Below are 12644 nucleotides of genomic sequence, written 5' to 3'. Positions count from 1 at the left end.
CTGCTGATCCTGTTTTAGTGACACATCCAAGAGTGGGAGTCCTGATTGTGCCAAAGTGACTGTTTTAGAAGAAAGCACCCAACATTCTTGTTTTCCTGTCACACATGAAATGTGAACAATGATGGGTGGGATACCCATTTGGTTTCTTAGGTGGGTGATGGTGTGAGGGGATTGCTTATGACATTTCAAAACCTGGAAGATGCTGATATTTAGTTTAGTTTTTTATTGATTTCTTTCCTTTCTTTCTTTCTTTTTCTTAAATCGGAGTGTTACTCTTAGCATTTATCTGAGTCACTTTATAGCAGCATTTGCAAAACTCAACATTCCATGGAAGGCAAATAATTAATCTGAAGTAAACTAGTGAGGGCCAGATGGAGTGGTGGTATCTGTGCTTAAATTGGGGAGCACAGATCCTGGGGACTAAGACCACGCAGATTGATTATTTTAAAAAAGACAGTGTTGACCAAACAAATACTCTGCCAGCTATATTTTGCCTGTGGGTCCCTTTCTTTGTGACTCTAGTTTAATAGCCAGTATGCCCACAGATGTATAAATTACCAGTTAATCCATGTTTGCAGTTTCATTTTTCTCACACACAAAAAAATTTTGGTTGTATGGGGTAACTGTTTCTAATCTAGATATTCTTGGCCTTGGATATTCCTTTCCAAAATGATTGATGATTTGGTTTAGGTTGACGAAGACTAGCCATGTAACCTACTTTATTTCTCTATCAGGATTTACAACCAGATCAATATATCATAGAAGTGAAGCTGTAAAAGATCTTAGAATGATCTCGCCAGAACATGCTTTTATTGTATTTTATTTTTATTTTTATGACATTTTATTTTATTTATTTATTTATAAGTAAAGACATGGTCTTCTTGTCACCCAGTCAAGGTTAATCAAGTAATCAAGGTTACTTCACAGTAACCTTGAAGTCCTGGGATCAAGTGATCCTCCCACCTTAGCCTCTCGAGTAACTAGGACTCCAGGAGCACACCACACACCCAACCAATTTTTTTTTTTTTTTTTGGTAGAGACAGGGTCTTGCTATGTTGCCCAGGCTGATCTCAAACTCCTGGGCTCAAGCAATCCATCTGCTTCCTGTGCTAGAATTACAGGCATAAGCCACAGCCCTGGGCCAAAACATGCTTTTAGAAGGGACAGTATCTAAACTAGGGGAACTAAACTCAGATGCCTTTACGCAGGACTTCTATGTTGTACACCTCCAGGGGGCGCGCTTCACAGTAGCCTACACAAATGGCTAGGCACTGCACAAAGGTGAGGGGGCACTGGCATTCACATGGACTGCACGGTGATTATGCAGTGATGCAGCCCTGCTTTCAAGTCTAGGCAAGTAACATACCTTTAGGAAGCAGTTGATTCTAAGATGTTAGGGAATGTTGGGGACCACGGCAAACTGAAGAACATGTCTCACAAAAAGGTATTCAAATTTAGTTAAGTTTAAACATTCCTGTAGGCAAGTTTTACGGTCAGCTTGAGATCCTTGCTCTAAATCAAGGACTAAGAGGTATCTTTCAGATCTCTCTGGAAACTTTGCAATAATTATGATTCTCTTGGTTGCATATAACTGAATTCCAACTCAAAGCAGAGAGGATTTCTTGTCTCACCTAACTGGTTTAGCTCAAAGAAGAATTGAAGGAAGTGATATGAAAATCCGGGTCCTTGGCCAGGCATGGTGGCTCACGCCTGTAATCCCAACACTTTGGGAGGCCGAGGTGGATGGATCACCTGAGGTCAGGAGTTCGAGACCAGCCTGGCCAGTGAGGCGCCCCCGCCCCGCTGTCTCTACTAAAAATACAAAAATTAGCTGGGCGTGGTAGCAGTTGCCTGTAGTCCCAGCTACTTGGGAGGCTGAGGCAGGAGAATCGCTTGAACCCAGGAGGCGGAGTTTGCAGTGAACCAAGATCATGGCACTGCACTCCAGCCTAGCAGACAAGTAAGACTCTATCTCAAAAAAAGAAAAAGAAAAAAAGTTAAAAAAACATTAGCCAGGCACAGTGGCTCATGCCTGTAATCCCAGCACTTTGAGAGGTTGAGGTAGGTGGATCACCTGAGGTCAGGATTTCAAGACCAGCCTGGCCAACATGGTGAAACCCTGTCTCTACAAAAATACCAAAATTAGCTGGGCATAATGGCAGATGCATGTAATCCCAGCTACTCAGGAAACTGAGGCAGGAGAATCACTTGAACCCGGGAGGCGGAGGTTGCAGTGAGCCGAGATCGCGCCATTGCACTCCAGCCTGGGTGACAGAGGGAGACTCTGTCTCAAAAAAAAAACAAAACAAAAAAACAAAAAAACATAGATTCTGTGTCTTCTACCCCGAGTGTTCCACTGTGCTTGTAATCCAGTACTAAGCTAAGTCAGAGTAGCATTGCAAGAAGAGTGAAATTGACACCATACCTCCACCCTCTTCCCCTAAGCCATTGCCAATCCGATTAAACCTTCTCTTTGCAGGACAGGTCTATCTTAATTTACTTTTTGACTTTTGACTCATGGTCAACTTTTAAGGTGCTGCTTCACCTGTCCCTCCTCTCTCAAAAATGAAATCAGCCCTACCCAGTTCTCTAAGTCCAACCTGGTCCTGTCTAAGAATAGTTTGTGTCACTGTTTTTCAGAAATACCTTGGAGGGAATTCTTGGGGTGGACAAAATGTAGTTAGAAGACCTCTGCTGACATCAATTATAAAATCCATGGTCCTATTACTATATTTTGTTTCTTTTTTTGTTTGTTTTTTCAACTATGCTGTCTCTTTGAGGGACTATAATTTATGTCTTGTTTTTTGGTTTAGTGAATTAAATTATTACTACAATAATGATTTGTTGTTGATTACTTTCATTTAGACATTGTATCTTGGGATTCTTAAAGCCTTTGCATCTGGAGGTAAATAAAATGAAGTCTCACTTTGTGCAGATCCTCCAGACAGTATTCTACTTGGAGCCTAGTTAAACAAAGAGTAATAAAAATGGAAAAACTAAACTTTAAGATGACTTGTATTTTTTTCTAGCATGTAAATGTGTTGTGTCTGGAGTAACACTTCAGTTTATAATCTCCAAAAGGGTTGAGGCTTTATTTTTGTTTTATTCATCCAAATATTAAAAGATAAGAAATGACAAACTATCTTAGCTTTATAATTTAAACTTCTAGGAAAAGTGCATTTTGCAAATGGAAGGAGAGAATTTCTACAATGGAAATTTCCTCTGATCATCAAACTCTGGGTTTATAAAGGGTTGATTTATTTACATATCAGGACTGTCTCTAGCTAAGATGGATTAAGCAGTAGCCTGCATTGTTGATTTTAGGAAGTTCAGAAATACTTCTGAACAAAAATGTTCATCTCACTCTTCATTGCTGAAATGTATCATTAGCTTTTCATTCCTTTTATTAATTACCATTCTCTCTGTCTTTTAAAAATACTACTGAAAAGATAGTATACACATATGGTTATTAACAAGTGAGTATAGACTCTTCTTTACTATTTTATTGTTACAACGGCTTTGTTGCGATGTAATTCAAATACTAAAACATTTACTCTTTAAAATATGCAATTTAGTTATTTTTAGTACAAATGTGCAACCATCAATCACCATTATTTAATTTTAAAACATTTTAATTACCCCCAAAAAGAAGCTCTGTACCATACCCATTAGCAGTCACTCTCCATTTTCCCTTCCTTCTAGCCCCTGTCAAACACTAACCTACTTTCTATGTCTATGGGATTTTCTTATCCTAAACATTTTCTAGAAATAGAATCACAATATATGGCCTTTTTTGGACTGGCTTTTTAAAATTTAATGTGTTTTCAAGTTTTATCCTTATTGTAGCATGTATCAGTACTGCCTTCTCCTTGCCAAATAATATCCGATGGAATGGATATAGTACATCTTGTTTATCCACTCATCAGTTGACGGTCACTTTGTGGTGTTTCCACTTTTTGGCTAAATAATGAATAATGTTGTTGTGAACATTCACTACAAATTTTTGTGTGGACACATGTTTTTAATACTGCTGGGTATATACTTAGCTGGGTCATATGGCAATACTAGGTTTACATTTTGAGGAACTGTAAGACTGTTTTCCAAAGAAGCTGTACCATTTTACATTTCCAGCAACAATGTATGAAGGTTCCAATTTGTCCACATTGTCACCAGCACTTCTCATTGTCTCATTTTTTTGTTTTAGCCATGCTAGTGAGTGTGAAATTGCATCTTATTGTGATTTTGATTTGCATTTCCCTAATGACTAATGATGTTGAGCATCTTTTCATATGCTATTGGCCATTTGCATTTCTTTTCAGAGAAACGTCTATTCAAATCTGTTGCCCACTTTTTAATTAGATTGTTTGTCTTCTTATTATTGAGTTGTCTGAGTTGTAGGATTTCTTTGTATGTTATGGATTATGGATGCGATGACAAGTCCCTTGCCACATAGATATGATTTGCATACATTATCTCCTTTGTGTTGTCTTTTCACTTACTTGATTGAAACACAAAAGTTTTTAATTTTGATGAAGTGCAGCTTATTTTTTTCCTTTGGCTTTTTGTGCTTTTGATGTCGTATCTAAAAAACCATTGCCTAATTTAGCCATGAAGATGTACTCCTAAGTTTTCTTCCAAGATTTTCTTTTAAGTTTTATCTCTTACATTAGGTCTGTGATTCATTTTGAGTTAATTTTTGTACATGGTCTGAGGTAGGGGTCCAACTTTATTCTTTTGCATGTGGATATCCAGTTGTCCAAGGATCATTTGTTAAAAAGACCATTCTTTCCTCCATTGAATAGTGTTGGCACCCTTGTTGAAAATCAACTGATCATAAATATAAGGGTCTATTTCTAGATTCTTAATTTTATTTTATTGATCCATATATATAGCCTTGTGCCAGTATCTCTCTGTCTTAATTATTCTAGCTTTGTAGTAGGTTTTGAAATAGGGACGTGTGAGTCATCTACCTTTGTTCTTTCTTTTCAAGATTGTTTTAGCTATTCTGTGTCTCTTAACTTTCCATATAAATTTTAGAAGCATATTGTCAATTTCTGCAAATAAGCCAGCTTGAATTTTGATAGAAATTGCATAAATGTAGATCAGTTTAGGGAATGTTGCTATCTGCACAGTGTTCACACTTGTATCATACAACCCTGCTGAACTTGTTTCTTCTCATAATTTTATAGTAAATTCCTTAGGATTTTCTATATACAAGATTATGTCATGTGCAAATAGAGAATTCTATATCTGGCAATATTATTCTCAAGAATGAAGAAGAAATTAAGGCATTCCAAGATAAACAAAAACTGAGCAAATTTATCGTCTGAACAAACTAGCCAGTAAATTTAGACAAGATAATGAAATAAATTTCCTTAAATTCCTTGAACTCCTTGGTCTCCCAGCCAACATACAAGGGTCCCTACATATTTGTTGGGGCACACCTTCAATGCTGAGGAAGTTTGTAACACTGTCTTTCTTCTCACTTCCTATTTGTGCAGTCTCAAGGCCAGCCAGAGATGAGTTCTAATGCCCTTCTCGAGTCTTTTCTGGGCATACATATAGTCCTGAACATGTGTGTGGCCTTCCTGACTCCCAGGAATACATCAGAGTTTTTTGAAACCCCTTATGCACATCTTATTTCACAGATTTTTCTAAGTTTTTTGTTACGTTCTTGTTTACTTCACTGGCATTGCAGCTTTGCCAGCTGGGATGTTAAACATTTGCCACTGATTTTTTTTCAACAAATACCCCGAGGACAGGGATGTTCACACTAAGTGAACTCTGAATCAGGTCTAACAAAGACAAGTACTGTGAGTGGAGCTTTTCTAGAGAGCTCCCAGACGGGTCAGAGAGTGGCAGCTCTTTGAGGATGCGGCATTTTGAGGAGCCCCAAATCCATACTGCCCCCTATAGTGGTTGCTAGGCTGCTGGATTTCACAGCTCCAATGTTTCAAGGCTGTTGTTTTTCAAGGCTACCATGGAGCTAGGGAGAGGTGCTGGGAATGTTCAAGTTAAAATACCACAAAGCACATGGTTCCTACTGAGTTTAGCTGTTTGTCTTACATAAACACTTCATGGATTGGTGTGAGTCTTTGAATAATTTCCAGAGTTCTGAAAAAGTTGATTTTGACAACTTTTGCCACTGGTATTATTGTTCTTGTGGAGTAATGGATTTTCAAAGATCATTATACCTCTATTTCTCTTTCTTTATTTTAACTAGTATTTTCCTTAGGACAGATGAGACCAGAAGCACATGAAAAAGCCTAGTGTTCACTGAAGAGTGGTTACAAGATTGAGTTGGAATGGAGGCTCTGCAGAAGGGACTGGAGACAAATTTTGCCTGATTACATTTCCTTATTTAATGTTTAATTGTAGCAATGTAATAAATAAATAACCATGGGAGTATACATAGGTCGAGCCTTACCCTTTTTATTTTACAGTGTTCTGTGAAGCTATGCCATCTGGTTTTCCATCCCACAGTAGATGGGGGTGGGGGGGCACATATTAGAGACAGACATACTAGGACAACTGGCAGTGAGAAAGAAGATTTTAACATAAAAATGTAGACATAACAATTAGCAGATGCCAACGTAGTGTACTACCTACTCACTTTTCATAACCTATATCTATATCAAAATGAAAATGTTAATTTGTGCTCTGTATTTTTTGTTTTTCAAGACAGATAATGCCTAGTATATTTTACATCTATTCTTTCTATCAAAAATCAATAAAATGTTTAAGGTTAGATATTTAAAATTTTAGACTTCATATACCTAGAGCATTTATGGCCAAGAAATAGATATCCGAATGCTATTGCTAATGGGACATCGATATTTCATTGGTAACAAATTCTGTTGAGGAAAAAGATTCTTTAATTATATATCTAAATTCATCATAGTTCCAACATCTTAAAAGTTGAGAATTTCAACAGTATATTGTCTCCATGTAAAAACACATGAAGAAGAATGATTACACTCCTCAAAAGCAGAACACTGAATCACACAGTTATAATACTTTCTTGTGCATTCCCTGTACTAACTCCATTACATTTGTAAGCACCAATAACACTTCCTACCTACACAGCAAAAGATGCATTGACTTGTTGCTGAAGATATTGTTAGTTTAATAGTTGCATAAGGTGCTCAGGACTTAAATGACCACTTCAGAATAATCTCCAGTCAAAACTGTGTGTTTTAAGAAGCCCTTATAGTGATAGATCACTCAACACACAGGCATGAAAGCATATGAAACAGAGAACTATAGATAGGATGTTGACAGAAGTAATAGGGCAGGAATTCTAATATGAACAGTGAGGGGTGAACTCAGAGGAGCCATCTATCAAAAAATCCACCCACAACATGGGGACCAATAGCTGATGTCATCATAGCTGGTTTAATGAAAACATCTCAGAGATCAAGGAGCCACTTGTATCAAAAAACGAACATAAAGCTACAAAAGTTTACTGTTCCATGTAGCATAGATTAAAGACACAGTTTTGAAAGTCTACATCATTGCATGCATATTTTTAAAAGCTTATATTGTAGGTGGTGCTCTTCAAAGGCTGAGAAGATCCAGCCTTTGGGTTCTTAAGACCACCATCAAATCAAGGGCCACTCTGCAGGGCTGAAGAATATATACCGACTAGCATCTTCTACCAAAAAGTCATTCCAAGAAAAGAGAGGAGGGGAATTCCTAGAGGATTTTCAGCTGGTGCTTAGTATTAAGTAGGGAATTACATTACAAGGTATATGGTGGCAAACAGAGTGTGTTCCTCCTGCTCTAGGAAGTGACTACAATTGTGAGTGTTTATACCATGTGAGGTACCAGGTGTCAGGTTGACAGTTTGCCAAATTACAGGTGTTATTTCCCCATAACTTTTTTTCAATATATTCTTTGATTCAGGTCCAGTGTTTACTAAAAGACGAAGTATATAATTAAGATGACTGAACTCCATTTGCGTGACACGTCCTTTCTTAGAGAACAGGATTGATGTGCTGCTGTTCCTAGATAAAAATGTAAATTCTAGCTAGATATTCACATATATAAATTTTAATAGATATTTCTATAAAGTGTTTTTAATAGTGTTTAATAAGATTGTTATTAGAATACAAGCCATTTAATTCATATGCAGTTAGCCATGTTGATATATTAAAAGTGTGTCATTTCTTTATTGCAGTGTCCTGGAAGGTTACAATGGTACTATCTTTGCATATGGGCAAACAGGCAGCGGGAAGACATTCACTATCACAGGGGGTGCAGAGCGTTACAGTGACAGAGGCATTATCCCAAGGACACTGTCATACATTTTTGAACAGTTACAAAAGGTATGAAACTTTTTGTTCCTGTCATTTTGTATTTGATATATTCAGCAAAAATTTACTGAAAGCAGGAAATTTATTATGACATTTATTTTATTGTGTCTAAATGATAAAGTCTTATTGTGTCATAACTCTGGCCTTTACCTTTAAGGAAAGGTTGGGATTTTGCTGTAGAAGTGAAAATTAAGAAGGTGCTTCTCATTAAAGGGCTGCTGTTTCAGCAAAGGCTCCAGGAGTGTTCCTTCTGATATATGCATGAAGGTTGAAAGAGCAGACCATACCTTTTACCAACTAATATCTTACATTCCTCAAGAAACAGGAATGTTTTCTTGTGAAAACAGACCTTTCTTTTAGCTACTGAAACACTAAACAGGACAGTATGATTGTTACTATTTTACACTTGATAGAAGCCCAGAGGAATTTACCAGAGTACAAATACCATTGCAATTATTATCATTGTAAGAAAGAGTTATCTATCTAGATTATATGTATCATTTATTGAGTGCCTCAAAATGCCAGTAGCTTTATCACTTTTACTAGTATTTAATAGAACATATAATGCAACTTCCCAGTTCATCGTTGGGAAAACTGAGCCTCAAATACTTTCCTCTGGGCCCACATCCTATAAGTAGCTGATCTGGAGTTCTATCCCAAGTCCACCTGATGCCTGACTCTGTGCTGTGTGCCATTATATGTATTGCTCCTATACCTTGGACTGGCTTTATTTTGTTGGTTGTGTTCAAACAAATTCCCTATAATGAGTCACATTCCCTTCGGTGAAAGCAGAGATTGAATTGTATTAGAGAATCTCCAGTGTCCCTACCAGTTCCAGCAATTCCTTGGTTGTATTACTTCTGTATAATGAATGTCTTAACTAGGTCAATGGAACAGTCACTCCAAAATTTCTTGACTGTATATTGTTTGTATTTTGAGTTGCAAAGATGAGAAGAAATTGCTGAGATCTGCATAATTCTAATTGCCATCCATAAAGTAGCAATTATCCATTAGTTCAGCTCATCTTTCTCTAGCTCAAACATGCCAGCTTTGCATGCCAGAAAATTTGGATGAGAAAGGATTGAGTGTAGCATATATGTTGGATCCAAAGCCCTTTTTTCATTTACTCACTTATTTCTGACATTGCCTGTTTTGTTCCCACATTTCACAACCTGGGAATATAATTCCTGATAGCTTTCATTGCTGTGGCCTAATGTGGAATCTTTCTGCCTTAGAAAGATCACTGGAGGTGCAGGTCAACCTGGTTCTGAGAAAGTGTACTGCTTACAGCATATGGCCTTGGGACAGTTAGTTAATGCCTCAGTCTTATGGAGTTGCTCCGAGGGGCTGAACATACTATGTTTAAAGATATTGTCCAGTTTCTTGCACACAGTATATGCTCAATGCATGATAGTTATTATCACAGCCAGTAATATCCATATATGGATATTAATGTGGCCAAGTGATCCCTGACCAATTTCAGAGAACCCTTGAAACTCTCAAAAAAAAGAAGCCAAATCCCATGATTAAGTTAAATAGAATAAATTCATCCTCTCCCAAAGGAAAATATTTTTTGTCCCTTTAAAATTGTTATCTATGGTTATTAAAGTACAGATCCAAATGTCTAAATGTCTCCTTAGTACTTACCATTTGTCAGGTTCATTGTTTTAGATCTGTTTGTCATTTACATTACTGTAAACTCCATTTCATTCTGAATGATCCTATATATCTTCCTGGACTTGTAGTGAGCCCATTGGAGCCATTTAAAGCCAGGGCAACTCTTTTTAAATGGACATATTTTCATCATGGGGCATAACACATTCATTATAATCAAACAGCTGTGGTGAAACTGGTCAAGCAACTTGAAGTGCATCATGAAGTCTGTTCATATTGTATAGCTGGAAAATGCAGCCTGGTACTCAGAGGTCCTCAGCTGATTGCCTTAGAGAGGTACATGGAGCTCTCTAGAATTCTTAAAGGAAACATTTGACCTATGCAAAGTCTTCATTTCAAGATACAGTAAGAACCCAGTGCATACTGGGTCCTGAAATGTCTATGGGTATGATAGGAGCACATTTTCACTGATTTTAAGAGAAGAAAATTGATGCCATTTATTTTAGAAATCACTGCTCATTATTTTTGAGTATTGTGAGGTTCAAACTTGTTTTGGGGCAGGAGAAGAAAAGGCTGTCTGCAGGAAACATGTGTGTTACATTACAGTCTGGCAATCCTCAACACTAAAAAGGAAAGGTAGCTTGCCACATAGCTCAGTGAATTTTAAGTGTATTTTCCAATAAAAGTCCAGAAAATGCAGAAGCTGGAAGAGCCAAAGACATTATCCCTATCATCTCAGGGCAGTGGACCTGCCATTTTCCTGACATTTTATGATTTATTCTAATTTTTGGAAGAAGAGATTTTCTCCACTGCAGATAAACATACAAGTTGGCTGTCCTTTTTGCTTTTATTTTCCTTTCCTTTTGTATTCATATACTGAATTCTCCATTTGAAGGCTTCTAGAAATAATAATAACTATAGCAATAATAATAGCAACAGGAGCAGCAATGATTCATTGGTATCTCTTATGGGCCACACACTTTTGTAAGATTTTAAATATAGAATGTTATTTCTCTGTTAAAACAGAATGCAAGATCAGGGCTATTATCCCCATTTTTATGGTGAAACAACTGAGGATAAGGGTGTGGGATTATTCTGTTATAAATGAGTTCCAATATGCAAACTCAGTTCTTATCTGATGCTAAGAAGAACTCAGAAATGTATACTAAACTCTCCAATCATAATCTCTGGTTTATTTCAGATATTTTGGATAAATTTTAAAAACATGTTGGTTTAAACAGGATCTCAGAATGTTGGTGAAATATCCCCTAGGGCCTTTGATGTGCTCCAGAGAGGGACAGAGTTTATGTATATGTTGACCATGGAATACTGTTTTCCAGGAGTATTCCATGGAATATTTTAGAAACATTGGATTAGACTAACAGCCACACAAAATCTTTTTAGTGTTTATAGTCTCTGATACCTGTGCTAAGCCAAGTTATAACCCAAAGAATTATATTGAAATAGTACCTTTACTAAACTAGGATACTAATGTAATCAATGGGCCATTTGTTGGGATAAGCTTTGGAGTCACCCACATCAGAAGAATTTTCAGCATTAGGCTGAAAAAAAAAATTGCTTAGTAATCCAGTCCATGTTGTCATCTTCACAGAACACCAGAATATAGAATTTCAGCTGTGGCTTGAGTGTTTTTATTATAGTCATGGAAGGCTGAGAGTTGCTTTACTTGTTCATGTATATTTGTTTTTTGAAATGACAGTATCTTTTTTTTTTTTTTTTTTTTTTTTTTTTTTGAGGACGGATGTCTTGCCACTGTCTTGCACTGTCGCCCAGGCTGGAGTGCAGTGGCACAATCTTGGCTCACTGCAAGCTCTGCCTCCAGGGTTCACACCATTCTGCTGCCTCAGCCTCCCGAGTAGCTGGGACTACAGGCACCTGCCACCATGCCTGGCTAAATTTTTGTATTTTTAGTAGAGACGGGGTTTCACTGTGTTAGCCAGGATGGTCTCAATCTCCTGACCTTGTGATCCACCCACCTTGGCCTACCAAAGTGCTGGGATGACAGTATCTTTATTTGGATAATTGGAGCCATTTTAGAACCAAAGAATCATTCATTTTACAGTGAAGAACACATAGGGATTTATTAGCCAACTTCCTCACTTTAATGGGTTTGAAAACTAAGGCCTGACGTGGTAGAGGCTCACCTCTAGTTAGAGTAGGAGTCCAGCTTTTTATTTATAGGCCACTGTTCTCTCTTCTATCTCTGTGACTTGGTCCTCTCTCCCTTTGAACAAACCCTATTAAATGGATTGCCTTGGATATGGGTGAGAATCAATCAAGAAGGTCATCCTAAGCAAATTCTCTGTTAGTATACACTCTGACACCCTGACAACCTGCTTGCCACAAGATACAAATTTACTCTCCCCTTATGAGAAGCATGATAATATTTGCAGAAATTGAAGCATTTGTATTTTTGGAGGAACAAAAAGAAGGTGCTATTGTTTGATATTTTGTATTGAAAACTGAACTTTCTCAAGAGTTGAAAAAATTCATTACTTCATTCCACCTCAAAGGGATTGGGTCATTTTGTCTATTGGCAGAATTGAGACTAGGACCAGGCACCTTGACTTTTAGCCTCATTACATTGATGCCTATGTCATTGCATTTTAGCAATGACCCACCAAAAACATTTCTCTCTAACTAATAGCTAAATATCCCTGATTTGCCCTCTTGGGCCAGGAAAATTAACTCCAC

General features: G+C 37.3%; 1 protein-coding gene across 1 annotated transcript in view; it reads left to right on the top strand.

The window, feature by feature from the left end:
• The window catches only part of KIF6 (kinesin family member 6), a 381950-nt gene that overhangs the window by 77286 nt on the left and 292020 nt on the right, over nucleotides 1-12644 (top strand). Inside the window, 1 exon segment of the mRNA XM_017870163.1 lies at nucleotides 8180-8327. Within this exon segment, the coding sequence (XP_017725652.1) occupies nucleotides 8180-8327 (148 nt within the window).

This window comes from Rhinopithecus bieti, unplaced genomic scaffold, assembly GCF_001698545.2.
Source record: "Rhinopithecus bieti isolate Rb0 unplaced genomic scaffold, ASM169854v2 scaffold_4553, whole genome shotgun sequence".
NCBI lineage: Eukaryota > Metazoa > Chordata > Mammalia > Primates > Cercopithecidae > Rhinopithecus > Rhinopithecus bieti.
The sequence above is the reverse complement of the archived record's forward strand: the minus strand, read 5'-3'. Positions and strand labels throughout refer to the sequence as shown.